Source organism: Amphiprion ocellaris, chromosome 14 (genome assembly GCF_022539595.1).
Source record: "Amphiprion ocellaris isolate individual 3 ecotype Okinawa chromosome 14, ASM2253959v1, whole genome shotgun sequence".
Classification (NCBI taxonomy): Eukaryota; Metazoa; Chordata; class Actinopteri; family Pomacentridae; genus Amphiprion; species Amphiprion ocellaris.
In genome coordinates, this window is record NC_072779.1 from 28,524,846 (window position 1) to 28,549,138 (window position 24,293).

Below are 24,293 nucleotides of genomic sequence, written 5' to 3' on the forward strand. Positions count from 1 at the left end.
TTACCTTTCTTTCTTTATTCCTTTCTTTTAGTTTATTTTTTGTCTTTCTTTTTCTAATTGTCTGTTTACTATCGCCTTTGTGTTTCCCTTGTCTTTCTTTATGTTTTAGTTTCTTCTTTGTTTCTTTATCTCTGTCTGTTTATTTTTATCTCTTCTTTTTTAGTTTCTTTTTCATCCCTTTCTATTTGTTTTTGTCTTTCTTTTTTCTTTTTTATTCTTTCCGTCTGTCATTTTTTCTTTTTCTGTCTTTCTTTCTGTTTATTTTTTCTCTCTTTCTTTACGTTATTACTTTCAGGCTACCTTTTGAATGTTTCTTTCTGTTTTTATTCTGTATTTGTATGTTTTTTCTTTCTTTTTATCTTCTTTCTTTCTTTATTTTCTCTTTTTCAGTTTTTTTAGACACATTTTGCATGAAACTGAGAATGTTTTTGAATCAGTTTTAACAAACCTCTGAGCCATTAAGTGCCAATTACTTTCATGTGAAGTTTAGAAATTGTATGGAAGAACAAATAACTAAACAATTCTGAATCAATAAATGTACCCCTTCACAACAAAAAACGATTTAGGAAAAGTGCATCACAAACTTTCTGAAACTAGCAACTTTCATTGTAGACTAGGCTACATCAATTTTCATTAAATATAGAAAATACTGTCATGTAAAATTCTTAAACCCAAACTAATTGTGAAATTTTCTTATTTTTTCTTCATGCTGGCAAGCTGGAATTTTGAATATTTGATAAGTTTGCTGAAAAAACACAACACGCGTGTGTCTATAGTTACAATACTTTTCTCTCTTTCAACTGATTTATTTATTAATCAATCGTTTCAGATCTTATTTTAATAGCAAACCTTCTTTATTGCAGCCCAAACAGCTATTTTGGAACAGCGACTGTACCAAACGCTGCCAGTGCATAGGACGTAACCTGATTCAGTGCGACCCGAGGCGCTGTAAGGCCGAGGAGGAGTGTACTCTGCGGTATGGAGTCCGAGGCTGCTTCGCTCGACGCTCCCAACACTGCGTGGCGTCGGGTGGAGGCGTCTTCAGGACGTTTGACGGCGCATCGCTGAGACTGCCGGCCTCCTGCTCCTTTGTCTTATCCACAAACTGTCACAAACTGCCCGACCTCTCCTTCCAGCTCATCGCTAACTTCGATAAATGGAGCACACCCAACCTCACCACCATCTCTCATGTCTACCTTTACATAAATGAGGAAAATATTCTCATCTCTGGCAGCACCGTCAAGGTGAGAGGAGGGTTGGTCCATTGTTGGTAGCCAAATTTACTAACTGACCTTGGTGGGATTTCTGCTATGCAGTTACGGTAAATTTGTGCTGAAAATGATCAGTACTAAAGTGGATGCTATGGTTGCAGTCAAAACTGACAGGACGGCAAACTGGAAGGTCTCATATTGTGCCTCTTTTCAGCAAATTAAGCCTCACATGTCCCCAAAACCTGTCTTTCAGTTTTTCCAGCTAAAAACACTGCAAAGATGGTTAATTTCAACATGACTCTAGAACCTCCTGGCTCCGACCCATTAAAATCGTGTTCTTTCAGAGTGTGTAGCTTCAAATGCAGCTGATCTGCTGCTGTTCATGCCCCCTTCAGTAAGAAGACTCTCTGTATCTGTGATTGACAGAACAAATTAAACAGTTGATGGAGCAGCAGGTGACACAAATGTGAATGAGTGAGACCAAGACTTTCTATCATTTGTAGCTTTCCCTCTGAGCCATCATTTTACATGGAAATGCCATTGAATTCACACCACAGTTGTTTTTAATGTATGTATTTGGTGAGTTTGTCAGTTTTTGAAGTCAAAAAATTCATGTAGCAGCACAGTACTGCAGCTTGGAAATGGCTATGAAGTGCCACCTAATACGTAGTCTTAAAGGGCTGCATTGCAGTCACTGTTTTATACTTGTTCCATTGTCTGACGACAAAAACTGAAAAATATGTCAATGAGAACAGCTTTACTGGGAATTCAGGAATATTTTAAATACAGTACATGTTACACACACCAGAAGAGAAGGTAACTCATGTATATCCCAGCTTTGTTTAGGTTTGACTGAAGCACGACAGGCAACAAGAAAGCACAGTAAACCACCAAGTCCTTGTTTACTGGTTTAAAATTCGCCTTAAAGTTTCCATCATCTTTGAATGTCCCTCAGTGTTACAGTTTCCACAGAGGTATGAACTGTGGGCATCATAGCTAATGGTACCATTAGCCACATTAACTGCACAGCTAATACTGTGCATTTTTTTATCATTATGGTGACATTGCCATCAGTGATAGAAGTAGTCCCTTGGGTGTTCAGTTCCTCAGATGCAGGGAATGAACAAAGCCTCTTGTGTTCACTCTTGCGGCCATCAGCAGAACATTTGGTGAGCTTTTCACGTGGCTGAGACGATTTAGCAGAAGTAGCTCCAGAAAGTAAATAAACATGGTTGGACTACGAGGCAGCTGCTAATTCTGAATGGAAACAAAGTTTGAGATAGACGATTGTTGGATCCTCAGCTGGTTTGTAGCTGTTCAGTAAAATTCTTACTCGCATGTAAGCTCGAAGGCTGTAGGTTTATATGTTTATAGCCTCCACAAAATACAATTAAGAAGGATTTTTATCATATGGGTTCTTTAAAATAGGATAAAAGTACTCTTTCCTTCTGTGTGTGTGAGCTCAATATAGTATGATACGGTCAAGCTCAGCAAAAGTTTATTCCCTGGACCATTAGCCTCAGGGTTCCAGACCCAGCTTGTCTGGCAGTATGACTCTGGAGAAAGCTTCATTTCTGGGGCTCAGTTCTTGGCCTCAGAGTGGATCTAAAGGGAGAAATAGGAAGAATGTGCACCTTTGCCAAACATAGAACTCTGTGGACATTTAGGTAAATGCCAAAGCATGGTTAAGAAGAGTTATAAATGAAGGCAACTCAGTCATGTAAGTTACACAGCAATATCTAGCTAAATTTGCTAATATTAGAGACAATATGCCACCAAATAGCAGACTATCTAAGGCTGTAACTTTAGAACTCATTAGGGTACACTGAGAGTACATTGTATTGCTTGTTTATCAGTCAGAGCAAGATTGTGTCTTTTTTTCTTTCAAATGTCACATTGTTTAGACTTTTTTGTTTTGTTTTAGCGGTCAAGTTACTTCCTGTCAGCTACATTCTCTCAAACAGGCCTTTATAAAAACAAACATTGAATTCAAATCTGCCCTTTCTTTCCAGATTAGTTGAAAAAAAGTTCTTGCAGTCCAATTCACCAATTACCTTGGCACTAATAGCCTGTTAGAGTTCCTCCAGGTCTGGCTTCAGTCCACATCACCGCACAGTACAGTACTCTCACAGAGGTAGTGAATGACTCGCTGATTGCCTTAAACTTCAGCTTCCAGTACCTCCTAATCCTGCTTGAGCCACTCACCACAACAATTTCCTGAGCTGCTTTAGGAATTGTTGGCCACAGTTTTAAAACACTGAAGTATAATAAGAATGTGACTTCATTTGAGCTTATGCAGATGATGCTCTAACTTTCATTCCTGCCTGAGGTGATTGAGTTTAAACCCAAACAGCACCAATGTGTTTTTAAATCTTAGCCTGGTGAAAACAGTCTTCTTCATGTATCTCTGTGTTATCAGCTACCTAATTTCACCTCATTCAGTGATTGAAAAAGCTCATAAAACTCCACATGTTGACATTCAGGCTTCATCTTTGTTTCCTTCCGCAATGTCTTGTTCTTCAACGGACACTATTGGCTAAAAGACCGTCGGCTATAATTGTTGGCCTTATGAATCCATGCTCCCTCTACCTATTCAAAAAAACTCCTTTTTCCATTTTTATAGTATTATAAACTTGTCTGTCTGCTGCAGAAAAAAATACAGTACTTATCTTTGGAGTCCTGAAGACCTTATCCATAGACCATGGCTAATACAATGGATTTTACGTGCTCTGTATCTATGTTTACTGTTGACATAGAGGTACTTTACACAGCACTACCTCTTGTAAATCCCCAAAATAATAACAAAAGTATTTGGATTTCTGTTTTTAGATTTTTGTAACAGTTGGTTCATGAGATGTCTAAAAAGGAGTTTGACCTTTATAGGGTCTGACTGACCTCCAACATGAGTAACATCACCTTCTTTGAATCTGCAAGACCAGTTTGTGTCAAAAATTGAGATTTTAATTTCAGTTTTCTCCTTCATGTTGAGTTTAATAGGTCACAGGAAGTTTTTAAAAATGTTTATACAAAAAACATTGATTTTTACAATTTTTAAACTCCAAAAATCAGAGTATAAAGCAAATTTAACAGATCATGAGTGGCAAAAATTCAAGAAACAAACAAAAAACACGTCAGAGTGCATTATACTTACTCTGTCCTGTCAAAGCAGGAAATGAAATTCTCATAGTGGTCAGACCTGAAATGTGAGCAGAGAAATGTCTGAATGCAACATGTAAAGTGTTAATTTTGGACACTGAAAATGTATTTACATTCTAACTGTGTCCTGTCTCACATATCTGAAGCTCTCTGCCTCCTGTGTCCTCCAGGTCAATGGAACGCCAGTATCAGTGCCGTTTCTAACAGGGCTGATGACACGTCTGTCCACATCCGAAGGTTTCATTGTCATCGACACGCCGCAGGACATCCAGGTTCGCTACAACCGCTTTAACACCCTCAGCATCACAATGGGCCAGCGTCTGCAGAACAAGGTGTGTGGCCTTTGTGGGAATTTCAACGGGGACCCCAGTGATGACTACATCACCTCCAGGGGCAAACCCGCTGTCAGCGCCCTGGAGCTGGCACAGAGCTGGAAGACCAACGGTATGCAGAACAGGTAGGTGAAGGGGACAGACACAGACTTACTGTTGTGGAAGAACAGTAAAATTCCCCTCACTATCCCAGTTTTTATTAAAAATGACTGCTCTCAGATGGAACAACAGAGAATCATCACCCAACTCATTCCCACCAACAAACTCCATTCATCAACCACATTTTATGCAGCAGCAAGCAGCTTTCTGTGAAAAAACTCCAATAAATCCACTGTACACTACCTATCCAGTAGGACATACTACTAAATATTTCCTTCACTTCAGTCATTTATTATCACAGATGGAGAATAAAAATCATAGTATAAAAACAAATGTTCAAAAACTGAAAATACAAATTGTTTGATATGGCAAAAATGTGAAAAAAATCTCTAAAATGCTAAAATAACATGCATATTAGAAACCAAAACATTTTTACACCTATTGTACTTAAAGCACGGTACTTTAAATCCATTCTTAAAGCAAACGGTTTAGTTTGTCCCATATTGACTTGACCTTGCAGAAAATCTGCCTACCAAAGACTGTTGTCAGTGGGATCTGTGGGACACTTTTCATTTTACCTGTCGCCTTTACGCCACAGCTGATGTTCAGAATTATAAACATTTGTAGAAAAAAATAGAAGAGACCTTATACATGACTTGTAAAATAGAGATATAATTTCCTTACAGAAGTGGTTCAACATTTATGACCTACAAGTTGTCCTTATACAGTGTTGCCTCTTGACCTACTTTAGGATGTTTCTAATATTGTTGGGACAAATATTTGTACTTTAATAAATACATATCTTATGTCACATTGTGTCCCAGCTTTCCTGTTATGCAACTGCAGACTTTTCTAGGTGTTAATTAAAACTTTCAGTGTGATTTTGAATCTGAACTGGTCTTTTAATATTCTTTAAATTGTTGATTTGGGAAATTCTTCTATTCTGGTGCTTTCAGACCTGACTGGTGTATTTGACACTGTAATCATAGGATCCTTATATCAGGTCTTGAACAGTGTGTAGGCATCAAAGGTGCAGACTGTCCTCAAATATTTCAAGTTTCATCCGATAGACAGGAGCTTCTTAGTTCACATGGGTGAATTTTCTTCAACTACAGACCTGCTAACTTGTGGAGTTCCTCAAGGGTGCAGTTTGGGGAAAATTCTGTTCTCATTGTGCATTGGACTCATGTATAAAAAACAACAGATTATTTTTCATTGTTTTGCAGATGACATACAATTCTATCTGACCACAATAAACAATAAGTACAAACATCTAAGTTGCTTCTTGCAGACTAAGAATTTTCATAAAATTTCAGGTTCTTATCAATGACCGTTAGAAGAAATTTTAAGCTATTCAAGAGTTAGCGGAGACCAAAAAGACTAAAAATTGTAAAACAGGATTCGACATTGGACCAAATAAAGACTAATGGGATGGGAGTTTTTTTATTTCACCATCTGTACAGAAGAAGTTTGTAGACTGCGTAACATTTAACAAGTTGACTAGCTCCGCCATCAACTGTTTTCTTTTGAGTTTGACTTGATGATACCTGTTGTTGCTCCCTAAACTGGAGAGTGCCCTTTGAGTTAATATCTAACAGATCGGTGTTTCTCATTGTTCCTGACACTGGTTGATGCACACTATAGGTGAAGAACTGTGCATGCTGTATTTCCAGATAGAAATAAAGGTGGCACCAGCAACTGATCAAGGAACATACGATAAAATGTATTATAATATATATATAATAATAACTTTGACAGTTAAATGTTCCTCCTCTAGCTGTGACGAGACCCAGTATGTGGCTTTGGCCCAGTCTTGCGACAACACTGCCATCCTGGCTCTGCAGGGCGAAGACGCCTGCCAGAAGATGACCCAGCTGAAGGGTTTCTTCCAGCCCTGTCATGGCCTGCTGGATCCCCGGCCTTTCTACCAGTCCTGCTACCTGGACGGCTGCTATAACCATCGCAAGGCTCAGGTCTGTGGCTCACTGGCGGCTTACGCAGAGGCCTGCCGGTCAATGGGAACCCTCACCACCAAGTGGATCACCCAGGAGAACTGCTGTAAGAGCACCGTGAGACACCAGCCAACTCCCAGACACACGCAAGGCACTATAATCACATTTTCAAGCTACATTTAGCCAAAAAAGCTGGAAAATATCACTGCCCACTGTCGAATAAATTAGTTCTGATGGTCAATGATGCTATTAGTGAGGTCCATTAGCAAACTGTACAAGTATATAAGTAATATACATTAAAACATCTATTATTGTCTATTTATATTAGCAATGTCTACTTTGATGCAAAATGTGTCACTTGTGGTTAAAAATTCCACAGATGTATCACTTAACCTTGCAAATAAAGACCAAAATAGAGCAACAAGAAGGGTGTATATTAGATTTTCTTTCATCAGATTACCTCAAACACACATCCAAACTAGTGCTAATGTTTCTCTGTATCTAAGAGATTCATGAATAAGCAACTGTTTACCAAAAAGTTTGCCATAACAACTTCAGAAGTCAGCTTTGTGTCTACAGCTTGTTTGTGTTACCTGGAAGTTGCAACAAAAGTCAGTCATTGCCAGGTTAGTTTGTCAGTGAAATAAATACTTTCAAGCAGTAGATGCAATGAATCATTTAATTTGGATCTGTAAAGATGTATGCGTAAATATTTTGTATAATAACTGCTGGTGTTACCACTTTCCTTCTCATTAATATAATCTAAATATAGAATTTAACAGAATTACTAAAAGTAAGTCAGTTTAATTCATAGCTGATTATTACAGATTCATATTAAATTCATTTGGTTTTGTTAAGCCTGTCAAATATGTCTGGATGTCTGGTGTATTATGTGTTCCCTCACAGATGCCCCCAAACACACCTTTTAATTGGGTTATTCTAGCTCTCAGCATAGAAGTTAAATTACATTTTATTGCATTTTCTGTCCCCGAAGCACCAACTCAACAAAACAGACCAGAATTGTGACTTGCTTCAGCTAGTTTGTCTGGTTGGTTGGATTGTGTATGTGTTTGACAGCTAACATTGTGCGTGGACGTGTCTTTAGCAGAATGGATCTACGACCCCTGTGCAGGAGAGATCTGCACAAACTTCACCTGTGAGCTGGAGAACGGAGGCGACCTGTGTGGCTGTCCTGAGTTACCCACCAGCACCGGAGGTTAGAGCTTCATCCACCCCCAGCTTTGTCTCTGTTCAGTCCACTGGGCTGGAAATGTCTCTGTAGCTTTTCATGTTATAGAGAAATATCAAAGTTTTCAGGGGATTTCAGACTTTAACTCTGACTGTGTAGGTGCAGTAAAAATTCATTCTCTGCAGCCATTTAACCATTTTACCCAATCATGAGTCCTATATGTAAATGGCAAAAATTTAAAAGCTTAATTGAAATGTGCATTGCAAAAACACTGAAAATAGAACTGTTAAGGGAAAATTAACTACTATGACATTCATAAAACAAAAAATCTTCAGCAGTTACATTAATGGCTGAATGCTGATCACATAATTATGGGATTTCTATTTTTCATTTGACAGTCAATTTAAATACCTTTAAAATTCCATTTAAATTGTACTTTTTAAAATTTCCAATTTTTTGGTTCTATCTGTTGTCTGATATGCACCAATAAAGGAATTTGTTTTTATTTATTTTGCTTTGTAAAACTAATGCAGAAAAAGATCCATGGGGTAGTTTTGACATAGTCATTACATAGTTTGGGCACTTTTGAAGTCTGTTGTTTCAAACACTTTCAGCGCTGTCTGCAGCACATGTAGCAGAGTATGTATCACAGCTGAGCAGACAGTGGTGCAGAGTCAAGTAGTGTTTTCACACTTTACTGCAAAGTTAATAAACAAAGACCTCATCATTTTGTCTTTCTTATATTTTTTACTCCCCAGAAATTGGTATGTGCACTGGCCCCCGAAATCCAGTATTAGTCAGTCATATATCTGCACCATCATCATCCCTGGTTCCATTCTGATCTGGAACCTGTGATGTACAATGAAACCACCACCTCAAAAACATAAAAACATGTATAAAGTGTTGAAATCTGACTCTGTCTGGCAGGTGATGATGACATCATCCAAGCGGAGGTGACTTGTAAACATGCTTTGATGGAGGTTTCTATCTCCAAGTGTAAACTCTTCCAACTTGGCTTCGAACGAGAAGATGTCCGGGTCAACGACGAGCGCTGCGCCGGCATCGAGGGAGAGGACTTCATCTCCTTCCACATCAACAACACCAAGGGACACTGTGGCTCCATCGTACAGGTTGGTTTACATTCATTTGTATTCTTATGAAAACATGCACGTGCATACGGTAGCAGCCTGTCAACAAAGAAGCACAACTCTAAAACATACCCTGTTTAATTGTCTATTTTACTCCAAATAGCACCATAATTTACCAAAATATGGTCATGCTGTGTTCACAGAGTTTTAAAACTAGTGATTGAGACCATAAACATCTTAGGAAAATGTGTACTGAAATAACAAATCCAGTGAGAAGTACGGTAACAAAACCGTTTTTGCAGCCGATGGAGTTGCCCCCTGCTGGCTGTGAGAAAGAACGCAGGTTTAACTTCACTTTTCAGTGCTAGAGGCTACATCCATCTTTTATGTTTTATGCTCATCTTAAACTAACAGATTAAAACATGCCATCTTGGTTTTACCCATACATTAAAAAGATATGCGTGTCATAATATGCAGGAACTATTTCACAACAACATCAGGGTGCAATTTTTGTCTAGAGTTTTTCTGAAGTCTTGTCATCACAATGAGGTTGCCATGCTTGATGCTTTACAGAATCTTGCATGAAAACTTTAGCTTGCTAGCATACAGTAGCAACTTCCATTGTAGCCACAGATGGGTCAAAAAACTACCTGTTGTTTGCCAACAATTAAACGGAAGCTTTGATGGATACATTTGAACTTTTGACAAACTCGAGCTAACTGTTTTCATCTGCTTTCATCTCTTTATGCCAAGCTAAGCTAACTAATTACTTAAAAAATAAAATGTCACCTACTTAACCGGTGGTTGTAGGGGATGCTAAGCTATGCTAACTGCACACATGCCATTTTTAACTCCTCCTTTTGTGTATTAATTTAAAAATGAAATGTCATGTAATTCCCAAATATTTGTAGGGATACTTCACACCTGTTGCTATTCTTAATGCTAAGCTAGGCTAACTATGCACAAATTGCAATTGTTGCACCTTTTCCTTTTGTGAGTTAATTGAATTAGTGTTTGCAGGCACACCTGTTGCTATTTTTTCTGCTAAGCTAGGCTAACTATGCACAAATTGCCCTTTGTTGCAACTTTTCCTTTTGTGTCTTAATTTAAAAAATGAAATGCCCCCTAATTCAAAAATATAGGCACATGTTGCTATTTTTCATGCTAAGCTGGGCTAACTTCTCTAACTACATACTTAATGCACAGTCATGAGATATTTCACAAAGACGACAAACAGCTATTGACACTGAAATATCAGATTATATATAGACTTTTTAAAAAATCTCTCTTACAGTCCAATGGCACACACATCATGTATAAGAACACTGTGTGGATAGAAAGTGTGAACAACACCGGCAACGTCATCACCAGAGACAAAACCATCAACGTGGAGTTTTCCTGTGCTTACGAGCTGGACCTGAAGATTTCTCTGGAGACTGTCCTCAAACCCATGCTCAGGTCAGAGAGAGTGCATAGCTATAGATTGCATTCATTTCAAGTAAAATACATCATTATAGCAGGACATTCCAACATTTTCCTCCCTCCCACAGTGTGATAAACCTCACCTTACCGACCCAGGAAGGAAACTTCATCACTAAGATGGCTCTGTATAAAAACTCCTCGTACCGCCACCCATACAGGGAGGGTGAGGTGGTGCTCAGCACTCGGGACATCCTCTTTGTGGGCGTCTTTGTGGAAGGAGCCGATGAAAACCAGCTCATCCTCATTGTAAATATGTGCTGGGCCACGCCTTCCCGCTACAGCAGCGACCGACTCCGATATATCATCATAGAGAGAGGGTATGACTGGAACGTAGAGCTTAAAACCTTAAAAACTGGTGTTAAATTGAAATCAAAATGACTTCTTAATTTGTTATTTGTTGTTATTTAATTGTAATCTCTTTAGCTTTATAATAACTTGTCAGATTTAACAATCACATGCGAAACGCATGTCATTGTTACAAGAAAATGCCAAAATGACACCATTTATAAATCCAGAAACTATAAAGAACAGACTTTCAACTTCCTGTTCCATTGTAAAAACTTAACTAATGTAAAATGAAGATATTTCACCAAAAATCACTTTATTCTACACATTTTGTTTAAAATTCACCCAAAAATGTACAATTTGCTCCAACCAGATCCTAAAAATTTCACACTCCTCTGTGCACCTGTGAAGCCATTAGTGACTTAGCTTTGAGGAGCAGGCACAAGACAAAACTTCGGTCACTTTTTCGCTAGACTGCAGACTGGGTTTACACAGAGCAGATAGTTAGGCAAGTATGGAAACAAATGTGAAAAATTAATTAGTAAAATATCTACAGTATGTGGAGCCACCATGTTTTGTCCAATTATAATAACAACTGTGGGCACTTGGAAAAATGTTTCACATCCTGATTCCAAGATGTTTTTTTTACATTTTTTGTGCAATGAATAATCAAAGAAAGCAATCTTTATTTGTTATGATTAATCAGATTATAATTTTGTTTTACTGCACAAAAGACGTTTTTGAGTTCCCTCAGCTTCTAGTCGTGGTTTCTCTGCTTCTGCAGATGTCAGAACTGATTGTATTTATTGTTGATTGATTATATTTATTGTGAGAATATTCAGACCCCAACACTTTAGGCACACTGTTACTTTTACAAAGTGTGCATATATGCCTAGAGAAACCTTTTTCACTCAGCCACCTTGAGTTATTGAAAGTGTATTGATCAGGATAAATGCTAAAGTTAGACCTCAAACACAATCAGTGTACGCACAAGGTGAAATGGCCACAGAAGTCATAAAGTTTTACTGTGTAGTAAACCACTGATTTATTGAATAGTGAGTAATAAATTCTCATTTTGGTGCAATGAACCTGACAGGCACAGAGACATCTTTGCATTGTGGGCTGTGGGATGGTAGCTGAACATAGTGTACATGCCAAATATGTGACCTTCTTTCTACTGTGGGAACTTTTAGGGCACTACATTGTGCATATGTAGGACTGTGCAAATGTTTCAGGCCCGAAAGCAAAGTCATGATTTTTTTTTATCACTTTCTTTAAAATCTATTTTTGTATTTTTTAATATCTATAAACATTAAGTAAAACATTGGAGGAAGAGTTCCTGTTTGCATGGCCCGAAGTATTACTGGAATTTTGATGTAGAATGACAAAGGAAACACATTTAGAGAGACAAAATCTATCATTTAATGTCCAATTTAGTTTGTTTTACATCATTAGTAAATTACATCAAACAAATACTCTTTTCTGTTATTATATATACACATATATATAGACTGATACGTGAACAAAATTGTTGGTACCCCTCGGTTAATGAAAGAAAAACCCACAATGGCCACAGAAATAATTTGGATTTGACAAAAGTAATAATAAATAAAAATTCTATGAAAATTAACCAATGAAAATCAGACATTGCTTTTGAACCGTGATTCAACAGAATTATTTGAAAAAATAAACTCATGAAACAGGCCTGGACAAAAATGATGGTTCCCTTAACTTAATATTTTGTTGCACAACCTTTTGAGGCAATCACTGCAATCAAACCATTTGTGTAACTGTCAGTGAGACTTCTGCACCTCTCAGCAGGTATTCTGGTCCACTCCTCATCAGCAGACTGCTCCAGTTGTCTCAGGTTTGAAGGGTTCCTTCTCCAGACGCCATGTTTCAGCTCCTTCCACAGATGTTCAATAGGATTTAGATCAGGGCTCATAGAAAGCCACTTCAGAATAGTCCAATGTTTTCCTCTTAGCCATTCTTGGCTGTTTTTAGTTGTGTGTTTTGGCTCATTATCCTGTTGCAAGACCCATGACCTGCGACTGAGACCAAGCTTTCTGACACCGGGCAGCACATTTCTCTCTAGAATACCTTGATAGTCATGACATTTCATTGTACCCTGCACAGATTCACGACACCCTGTGCCAGATGCAGCAAAGCAGCCCCAGAACATAACAGAACCTCCTCCATGTTTCACAGTAGGGACAGTGTTCTTTTCTTCATATGCTTCATTGTTGTGTCTGTGAACATAGAGCTGATGTGCCAAAAAGTTCCAGTTTTGTCTCGTCTGTCCATAGAACATTCTCCCAGAAGCTTTGTGGCTTGTCAACATGCAGTTTGGCAAATTCCAGTCTGGCTTTTTTATGATTTGTTTTCAACAATGGTGTCTTCCTTGGTCGTCTCCCATGAAGTCCACTTTGGTTCAAACAACGATGGATGGTGCGATCTGACACTGATGTATCTTGACCTTGGAGTTCACCTTTAATGTCTTTAGAGGTTGTTCTGGGCTCTTTTGTTACCATTCATATTATCCGTCTCTTCCATTTGTCATCAATTTTCCTCCTGTGGCCACATCCAGGAAGGTTGCCTACAGTCCCATGGATCTTAAATTTCTGAATAATATGTGCAACTGTAGTCACAGGAACATCAAGCTGCTTGGAGATGGTTTTATAGCCTTTACCTTTAACATGCTTGTCTATAATTTTCTTTCTAATCTCCTGAGACAACTCTCTCCTTCGCTTCCTCTGGTCCATGTTTAGTGTGGTACACACCATGTCACCAAACAGCACAGTGACTGCTTGTAACCTTATAAATAGGCCGACTAACTGATTACAAGTTTGTAGACACCTGTGATGCTAATTAGAGGACACACCTTGATTGAACATGTCCCTATGGTCACATTATTTTCAGTCTTTTCTAGGGGTACTATCATTTTTGTCCAGGCCTATTTCATGAGTTTATTTTTTCAAATAATTCTGTTGAACCACGGTTCAAAAGCAATGTCTGATTTTCATTGGTTAATTTTCATAGAATTTTTAATTATTATTAATTTTGTCAGATTCACGTTATTTCTGTGACCATTGTGGGTTTTTCTTTCATTAACTGAGGGGTACCAACAATTTTGTCCATGTGTGTATATGGCATCTCATAGTGAGACGTGGAAGTGTAAATAATGAGAGTTAAAATAGAAGAAAACAGCAAAAGATGGAAGAATGTAAAACTAAACCACTGTATTTTTTTTGTTTTTGATTTTTGAGTTGATGGATAAGGTTGTAGTTAAATTCTGAAACAAAAATTTTTGAACAAAAAGCATTTTTTTCCCATTGAAGATAACATTAAATTAATCAGAAATACAGTTGAGACGTTGTTAATATGGTAAATGACTATTCTAGCTGGAAACAGCTGGTTTTTAATGGAATATCTACATAGGGGTACAGAGGTCCAACAACCATCACACCTGTGTTCTAATGCTACACTGTGTTAGCTAATGGGGTTGAAAGGCTAATTGATGATTACAAAACCCTTGTGTAGTTATGTTAGCACATGAGTAAAAATGTGAGTTTTCATTGAAGAGATGAAATGGTCTGGGTGACCAGCAGTGTACATCCACACCTGAAAGTGGCAGCAACTATTTACTGATAAATGAAGCGAAGGTGGTGACTGACAGGGGATGTCTGCCTTTATAAAGAAGTGGAATCAACATTTTCCCAAGTTTCCACAAGTGTTGCTAATAGGGTCATTCCATGTCATCTCAGCGAAGGTGGTTAGTTAACCATCTCAGAATCTGTTGAAATTTTGTAAGAATGATCTTTCGCATCTTAAGCTGACATCTGCCCAGTTTTTTTTAGCTGAAATTCCAACATTTTCATAATTTTTCACCCAATTGAAATTTTCAAAAAAATCTTGTTAGTTGGAAATTGAATGAGATTCCACTTTCAGATGTCCACATCTCTTGAAGTATACATCCTAGAGTCTTCGAATTTTTAGGAGATTTTCAGAAATTCCTGGTCATTGGAGAGAATACAAATACTATCACTCAGTATTGTGCTTAAGACCTCTCTGATTCAGGATTTGCTCAAAAATTGCACATAAAGTGGATTTTCAAAAAAAAAATTTATCTATTTGATCAATATTCTTGTGAGAATAATATCTGAATGACTAAACCAATGCTTAGAAAGCATTCATATGTTAGTAGAAATGGGAGTCAAAGTTGACACAGGTAAAAAAAAATCTATTTCTAAATGACCATATGGACAGCTTGAATCATGGGTAGGTTGATGAAATTTGGGCTAGTAAGAGATGGAAGTATCATCTACTTGTGTGCAAAGTTTCAATATCCTTCCATGTTGTCTTAATGGCCTGATCCTGGTTTTATTTCCTCATAGACTTCTATACAATCAGACTTGTTTGTGCCATCAGAGGATTCACCTCCTGCTGGCTGAAAGAAAGAATGCAGCTTTAATGCATACCTGTAAAGCAATAAATGTATCAAACAATTTAGCATGAAGACAAGCTTTGAAGACTTCAGGACGTATACTTCAAGACATATGGACATCTGAAAGTGGCATCTCATTCAATTTCCTACTTGCGAATGATTTATTGAAAATTTCCATTGCGTGACAAATTATGAAAATGTTGGAATTTCAAATAAAAAAATGGCAGATGTAGGTTTCAGATGCTGAACATCATTCCTGAAAAGTTTCAAGAGATTCTGAGATGACCCATGGAATGGAATGACCCAGTACTGAAAAAAGATGGCTCTACATGCCGTAGATATGTTGCTATTTCTATTTCTAATTTGTTTCCACACTTGTCTACCTATAAACGCTGATGTTCTTCCTGAGCAGGACAGTTTCCCATAAACATAATGTCTTTCTCAGGTGCCCAAACATTAAGGACAACACCATTGGCATGGCAGAGAATGGCGTTTCGCTCACCTGTCGCTTCCATGTCACCGTCTTCAAGTTCATTGGGGATTATGATGAGGTCCACTTGCACTGCGACGTCTCGCTGTGCGACTCTGAAACAAATGCCTGCAAAGTGGTGAGACATAAATAAAAACCTTAACTGAAACTGATGAAAAACACTCTGCTGTGTATTAATGTATGTATTTATTGTGCATCCAGAACTGTCCACACAAGAAGAGAATGTACTCGGAGGACAGTGACCATAAAGAACACATCCTGTCTGTGGGACCTATAAGAAGGAGAGGTGAGCAGAGTCATCTAGCGCTAGTTTAAAGAGCTGATTTAGTAGTTTAAGCTTCTCCTGGTTTTTTATTGGCACTGTGATACAGTGTCACAAAAAAGTATTTGCCCCCTTCTCGAATTCTTTTTTTTTTTAACTCGCTTTCCAAAAAATGTGATTATCCACAGTAAATTCATGATTTAACAAGGGGGGCAATTACTTTTTCACATAGGGCCAGGTAGGTTTGGGTAGCTTTTTTCCCTGAAAACAATAAATCATTATTTAAAAACTGCATTTTGTGTTTACTTTGGTTATCTTTGTCTAATATTTAAATTTGTTTGATGATCTTAAACATTAAAGTGGGGAAAATATGCAAAAAAATAAGAATCTGAGAAATACTCAAATAATTTTTCATGCCACTGTAAATACATGGAACAGGCAGGAAGATTTACCAAGCAAAAAAAGTAATAACTTTACAAATTAGAAATATTTCTGATTAGATATGTGTTAAAACAACCTCATAGCTCTGGTTTATTAGTCCTCTGATACCCTAAGGAACAGTGTGTTTAAAATATCACCAATATGGCACCATTAATCAGAGCTAGAAAGGGTAAAAATAAAAAAATAAAAAAAATTTAAAAAAATTTGATTTTGAACTTTTCTGACTTTTCTTAAACTGCTCATCTGTGACATGCCCTTCCATCAGGAAAATTAACTAAATCCAAGCAAAAAATTGTGATATGTCATCAAAATCCCTTTATTCTACATGTCTTCACATGTAGAATAAAAATTCACCAAAAATATACCTTTTGCTTGAACTAGATTCTGTGAAAAACAGAATAATTCTGTGTTCCCCAGTGCAGCCGTGGAGCCAAATGTAACTCAACTGTGACCAGCAGCAATGTGACTAAAATTCAGACCATTTTTACATGAACTGCATTGAACTAGACTGGGGTTCCTTTACTGCAATAAGGTCTCCTTCACATACTCTGCCAAAAACACTCTTGTGAAGATGACCATCCTCCCCGTGTTTGACTACGGTGATGTCATCTATAAAATGGCCACTAACTGTGCCATTAACAGGCTTGATGCCCCTTATCACTCAGCCATCCGTCTTGCTACCGGTGTACCTTTCTCCACCTATCATTGTGACCTTTACAAACTGGTGGTTTGGCCCTCCTTTTACACCAGGCAACTCCAACGCTGGCTTTCACTCATCTACAAGACCCTATCAGGAAACACACCTCAATACCTCTGCAACCTCCTACACCCCTTCCACAACAACTACCACCTGGAGTCCAGTGATCTCATTACACTCTCTATCCCTAAGGCTGGAAATCCTTTGGCTTTGCTGCAGCAATCAATTGGAATTCCCTCCAAAAATATCTTGACCTGTCAGCTCTTCCATCACTTTACGTGTTTAAGCAGAAGCTGCAGCAGGGAAACAAATAAAAATGTAAATAGTAAAATATCTATAGCATGCAGAGTCGCCATTTTACTCCAGTGTTAGTAACACTTGAGGGCACTTGCAAGAATGTTTCCATAGAGGTGCCGGACTTTATATTTCGGTGAAAAATTAGCCAACAGTAAATGAAAATGTGACAGAAAGTGGTTGTGGTTCAGAACATAAATGACACCATCCCCAACTTGCATCACTTTCATAACATCTGATGTCTCCTTAGAGTCTGACTGGTGTGAGGACAACAACGGAGGCTGTGAACAAATCTGCACCAGTAAAGGAACTGGTCCCATCTGCAGCTGTGTGACTGGGATGCTGCAACGAGATGGAAAAAGCTGCCGGAGTAAGAACCACACACAAATAAATAATATTACACATATTACATGCACAGAGGGGCACTAATGGGTGAGTTTAAGGTTGTTTCAGTCTTATTTTGAGAAAATGTATAATAGAAAAACAGCCTAGATGGGTTTGGTCCCTGTCAGGCTAGTTTAAAAGTTTAATGCTTTCTCATATGTCACATTACCTGAGTACTTTAAATGAACATAATATCATTTTAATCTTTGCTTTTATCCTAAAAATGAAAGCAGCATTTGCTCTTGTGTTATATTTTTTGGAATTTCATTGAAAAAATAAACAGATGCCACAAAAATTATCTCTTTATAAAAGTATTATAAGGATTTACAATCAGTTTAAAGAATATTAAAGCTGGATTTATTCACCAAGCAGAATAATCCAACTGATAGAGCATGCAGGTTCCCAGAAATGTGTTACTTAATGCAGCCTATTATCGGCTGCTTTAAAACAGTCCTCCACTGATTTAATATGGTGCATTGTTGGACCAGAGATCTTATCTTTTTAACACATTCTTCTTCTTTGTGAAAACCAACAAAGCAAGTCGACGGCTGACGTAGGTTTGTGTGTCGTAGTGCTGCGATAAAGTTTAAAATCTTTGCTTGTGAGCACCTGTATTTACTGATAGTCAACAAAGTGGGGTTTATAGGGGGCCAGTCTAAACGCTGGTGGTGCCATTATTCTGCAGCCATTAAACTGTGCAATCAGCTTTCATTTCATATTGTTTAGTTAAAGCAAATGTGTCGATTGCCACTTCAGCTTTTGGATTGGTTCGGTCCATGTTTTGCATAAATATTTCATCCTTTATGCACGTAATATTTGTTTGATATGTGATTGAATTCTAGTCATTACCTCATTTTTACAATTTATCCCTTATTTCTTTTGTTATGAAACACTCTGCAGGCTGTGCGTCTTCACCTGACTGTTGACTAAACAGTCTCGGATGTACGAAGGTGACTTTACTAACGAGAATCAGTCACTTGCGTCATCACACATGACCCGGGTAGCTACTTTGACACGACATTGTTGGAGATGCGATAAACCAGTTAGCTATCTCTGTGTGGTTTATCTCGTTTACCTGAGCACTCCATCAGCATCACGTGCAGGACCTTGTGTGCCGTTTGTTGGCCTCCTGCTGCAGGTTTCTCATTGGGTTTGGTTACATGTAGCAACAATAGTCGACCCGGAACAGCATGAACACCTTATTGGTTTACAATAAGAAAATGGAAACAGTAAATTTGGTATATTTTCTCTATTTACTCCCTCTGAAAATGAGATTAAATGATCAGATCAGTCTCTTTTGGTGGGTAGTCACAGACTGCCGAGCCCCATCAATCAGTCACTTAATCAATAAATCATACTACAGTTTTGAAATGTAAATTCCAAAATTTCAACAATATAGAAAAAACAAAGACTGAAAGAATAAAAACAGATATAAATATATTCACTAATACATAAATATAAATAAAAATACATAAAATATCAAATTTAATCTGCCTTATTCTTTAAAAAATATTATTTTAAACTACTTTTTAAACTTACATTACATGTTATGACATGCTTTTGTAATTGCATGTGTGCATATTAATGAAATACTATTTACAATTGCAGTTTATGTTGAAATACACCATGGTTAGGTTTCCATAAAATGAAAATAAAAAATCTGATAGAGGAGCAATCATGTCTGAAACTGTAAAATAAATAAATAAATACATTGTGAAAAGAAAAATAAGTAACATTTCTGTCTTGGGACATTCATTTAGTTGTGCAATTATACACTTTTCTATACAATTTTCTTTTTTCAGACATAAAATTGTGCGTTAATTGTGGACTTTTTGCTTTAATTGTAGTTTGGATATAGAATTTATTGGTTCTGTTTTCCATTGTCTAATTTACAAATCGAGTTTATGTATTTATTACTGCTGTCAGATGATTAAAATTTTTTATCAGATTGATCACAGGATTGTTGTGGATTAATTTAGATTAATCACGATTAAATATCATTCATTTCAATCTATATTAATCACGTTTCATTTTGCATGCACAAACAGACTCAAGAAAGAAGAGAATATATATGCACTTAAGGCGTTTATTAAACACCTTTAAAGGTTTGTGTTAGAATCCCTGACTAACGCATGCTTCACGTTAATGTGGTACTTTAAGCTGGAAGTGCTTCGGTGAAAAGAAAACTCTTTCCTGCAGAGTGTGCAGATTACTGTATGTCAGTTGACTGTTCCATCTTGGGTTTTTTTGTATTCAAATTTCCCACCGATGTGCTGTTTAGTAGGGCCCGACTGATATGGATTTTTTCAGGTCAATGCCAGTATTTGGCAGAAGAAAATTCTGATAACTGATTAATCGGCAGATTAATTTAAAAAATATATAATGAATAAAATAACTTCTTTTTTGGTCCCTTAACGCTTACACCAACACAGATATGAATTACAGGCAGAGCATTTTCCTTACATATATATATATATATATATATATATATATATATATATATATATATATATACATATATATATATATATATATATACATATATATATATATATATATATATATACATATATATATATATATATATATATACATATATATATATATATATATACATATATATATATATATATATATATATATATATATATATATATATATATATATATATATTCTCCCTGCTGACGTCTGACGTTACGGTGAGCGTATTGCGTCACTTCCTGTTGTAGCGCTGTGTTGTGTTCTGTGACTGTTGTAGCTTATCCACTCCATCTAATTTGATATTCATTAAATCTGTGTGTAGCGGTAATATTTGAATCGTAACATACACTCGTTTTCTTCACGCACCCTCTCAGTACTTAATTCTAAGTTAATCTGTTATCTCTGTCCGCTAGCCTAGCACTTAGCAGTTAGCATGGCTTCTCCCTCTTCCTCTCCTTCTCTTTCCTGCTCAGTGTGTCACATGTTTAGTTACTCCTCTGCCTCCTTTAGTGATAATGATACCTGTAATAAATGCAGTCTGTTTGTAGCTTTGGAGGCGAGGCTCTCTGAATTGGAAGCGCGGCTCCGCACCATGGAAAACACCCCGCTAGCTGTTAGCCAGGCTCCCTTAGCCGGTGCGGACCGCAATAATATAGCTGCTAGTGTAGCTTCTGCTAGCCGTACCCTAGCAGCTCCCGAGCAGCCGGGAAGTCAGGGTAGCTGGGTGACAGTTCGTAGGAAACGTAGTCCTAAGCTCAAGCCCGCTGTCCCGGCACACCACAAACCGCTTCACGTTTCTAATCGTTTTTCCCCACTCAACGACACACCCGCTGAGAAACCAACTCTGATCATTGGCAGCTCCGTAGTCAGAAACGTGAAGCTAGCGACACCAGCGACCATAGTAAAATGCCTCCCAGGAGCCAGAGCGGGCGACATAGAAGCAAATTTGAAACTGCTGGCTAAAGATAATCGTAAATACAGTAAGATTGTTATTCATGTCGGCGGTAATGACACCCGGTTACGCCAATCGGAGGTCACCAAAGTTAGTGTGGCATCGGTGTGTAACTTTGCCAAAACCATGTCGGACTCCGTAGTTTTCTCTGGACCCCTGCCTGATCTGATAAGCGATGATATGTTTAGCCGTATGGCATCGTTTCGCCGCTGGTCGTCTACGTGGTGTACTGCAAACGACGTTGGCTTTATAGACAATTGGAGCTCTTTCTGGGGAAAACCTGGTCTGATTAGGAGAGACGGCATCCATCCCACGTTGGCTGGTGCAGCTCTCATTTCTAGAAATATGGCTGATTTTATTAGAACTCCTAAAGCATGACAACCCAGAGTTCAGACCAGGATGCAGAGTTGTAGTCTTCCACACCTCTCTGCAGTTTCCTCTCAGCTGTCACCCTCCAGTAAATCACTTAGCTTTATTGAGACTGTGTCTGTCCCCCGACCACCAAAATTCAATAAATTAAGCAAATCAAAACTAAACAAAAGACATAGTAACCATAAAAATCTAATTAAAATTAATACCACTATTTCAACTGAGCGAAGAAACAGGACAATTAAATGTGGTCTGTTAAATATTAGATCTCTCTCGTCTAAATCTCTGTTAGTAAATGATTTGATAACTGATAACCAGATTGATTTGTTCTGTTTGACTGAAACCTGGTTGCAGCAGGAAGAATATGTTAGTCTAAATGAATCAACTCCTACTAGTCATACTAACTGTCATGTTCCTCGAATCACGGGCCGAGGAGGAGGAGTGGCAGCAATTTACCTCTCTAGCTTAAAAATGAACCAGAGACCTAAACCTAGTTACAGTTCATTTGAAAATCTTACTCTCAGTCTCTCTCATCCAGATTTAAAAGCTCAGAAACCAGTTTTATTTGTTGTTGTATATCGTCCTCCTGCTCCTTACTCTGAGTTTTTATCTCAATTCTCAGACTTTTTATCTGATTTAGTGCTCAGCTCAGATAAAGTCATTATTGTGGGTGACTTCAACATTCATGTTGATGTGGACAGTGACAGCCTTACGACTGCTTTTAATTCAATATTAGACTCAATTGGGTTTTCTCAACATGTAAATAAACCAACTCATAGTTTTAATCATACCCTTGACCTCGTTCTGACTTATGGCATAGAAATCAAACAGTTAACAGTATTTCCCCGGAACCCTCTTCTTTCTGACCATTTTATGATAACATTTCAATTTACAACAATAGATTGTATAGGAGTTAAGAATAAATATCATTACAGTAGATGTCTGTCTCACAATTCGGTGACTAAATTTAAGGAAATAATACCCTCTCTATTTAGTCCAGCACCACTTACTGATATAATGGAAGGGAAATATTATAATTTTACCCCCACAGAAGTGGATTATATTGTTAATAATGCTGCAGCCTCACTGCGTACAACACTTGATAGTGTTGCACCTGTAAAAAAGAAAGTTCTATCTCAGAGAGGACCTGCTCCTTGGTATAATTCCCAGCTGCGGACTTTAAAGCAGGCGTCCCGAAAGCTGGAAAGGAAGTGGTACTCCACTAATTTAGAGGAAGTTTATGTAGCTTGGAAAAAAAGTCTAGTAATTTATAAAAAAGCTCTTCGTAATGCCAGGACAACATATTATTCATCTTTAATAGAGGAAAACAAGAACAACCCCAGGTTTCTCTTCAGCACTGTAGCCAGGCTGACAAAGAGTCAGAGCTCTGTTGAAACTTGTATTCCTTTAGCTTTGAGCAGTAACAACTTCATGAGCTTCTTTACAAATAAAATTATTACGATTAGAGAAAAAATTAATCTGGCCCTTCCTGCAAATGTCACAGATGTATCATCGAGTACAGACACTTTAGAATTGGCTGTAAGACCAGATGGATATTTAGAATTTTTCACCCCCATACATCGCTCTGAACTCATTTCAATAGTTTCTACATCCAAACCATCAACATGTCTTTTAGATCCTATCCCAACTAGACTGTTCAAGGAGGCTTTACCTTTAATTAATTCCTCAATGTTAGATCTGATTAATCTCTCTCTAGTAACAGGTTATGTACCACAGGCTTTTAAGGTTGCTGTAATCAAACCTTTACTTAAAAAGCCCACTCTAGATCCAGATGTTTTAGCCAACTATAGACCAATTTCCAACCTCCCATTTCTCTCTAAAATTCTGGAAAGAACAGTTGCAAATCAATTATATGAACATTTACAAAGGAATAGCCTGTTTGAAGAGTTTCAGTCAGGCTTCAGAGTGCATCATAGCACAGAAACAGCTCTGGTGAAAGTTACTAATGACCTTCTCATAGCGTCAGATAATGGACTGGTCTCTATACTTATTTTATTGGACCTTAGTGCAGCATTCGATACAATCGACCACAAACTTTTATTACAGCGACTAGAACATTCTATTGGCATTAAAGGGACAGCACTGGACTGGTTTAAATCCTACTTATCAGACAGGTTCCAGTTTGTGCATGTCAACAATGACTCTTCTGAGCATACTAGGGTTAATCATGGAGTTCCTCAGGGTTCTGTCTTAGGACCAATACTGTTCACATTATACATGCTTCCCTTAGGCAACATTATTAGGAAGCACTGTATTAATTTCCATTGTTATGCTGACGACACTCAATTGTATTTATCTATGAAGCCAAATGAAACTAATCAGCTAGCTAGACTGCAAGATTGTCTTAAGGACATAAAGACCTGGATGACCTATAATTTCTTACTACTAAATTCAGACAAGACTGAAGTCATTGTATTTGGCCCCAAACATCTTAGAGAATTGCTTTCAAAGCATATAGTTACTCTGGATGGCATTACATTGGCCTCCAGTACTACTGTGAGGAACCTCGGTGTTATCTTTGACCAGGACATGTCCTTTAACTCGCACATAAAACAAATCTGTAGGACTTCCTTTTTCCACCTGAGAAATATTGTGAAAATCAGGAACATCCTGTCTCAGAGTGATGCAGAAAAACTAGTCCATGCATTTGTTACTTCTAGGCTG

The 24,293-nt window shown here is 37.6% G+C and overlaps 1 protein-coding gene across 2 annotated transcripts in view; it reads left to right on the forward strand.

Annotated features, from left to right (window-relative positions):
• tecta (tectorin alpha) overlaps window positions 1-24,293 on the forward strand; it is a 53,105-nt gene that overhangs the window by 23,017 nt on the left and 5,795 nt on the right. The window contains exons 14-23 of one of the 2 annotated variants that reach the window (XM_023280072.3): window positions 864-1,244; window positions 4,538-4,824; window positions 6,576-6,856; window positions 7,856-7,966; window positions 8,867-9,069; window positions 10,322-10,485; window positions 10,578-10,826; window positions 15,684-15,846; window positions 15,930-16,014; window positions 17,673-17,792. In XM_023280072.3, the coding sequence (XP_023135840.1) occupies window positions 864-1,244; window positions 4,538-4,824; window positions 6,576-6,856; window positions 7,856-7,966; window positions 8,867-9,069; window positions 10,322-10,485; window positions 10,578-10,826; window positions 15,684-15,846; window positions 15,930-16,014; window positions 17,673-17,792 (2,044 nt within the window). Of the gene's footprint in view, window positions 1-863; window positions 1,245-4,537; window positions 4,825-6,575; window positions 6,857-7,855; window positions 7,967-8,866; window positions 9,070-10,321; window positions 10,486-10,577; window positions 10,827-15,683; window positions 15,847-15,929; window positions 16,015-17,672; window positions 17,793-24,293 lie in introns of those variants that run through there. The other variant, XR_008603917.1, reaches the window with a different exon arrangement.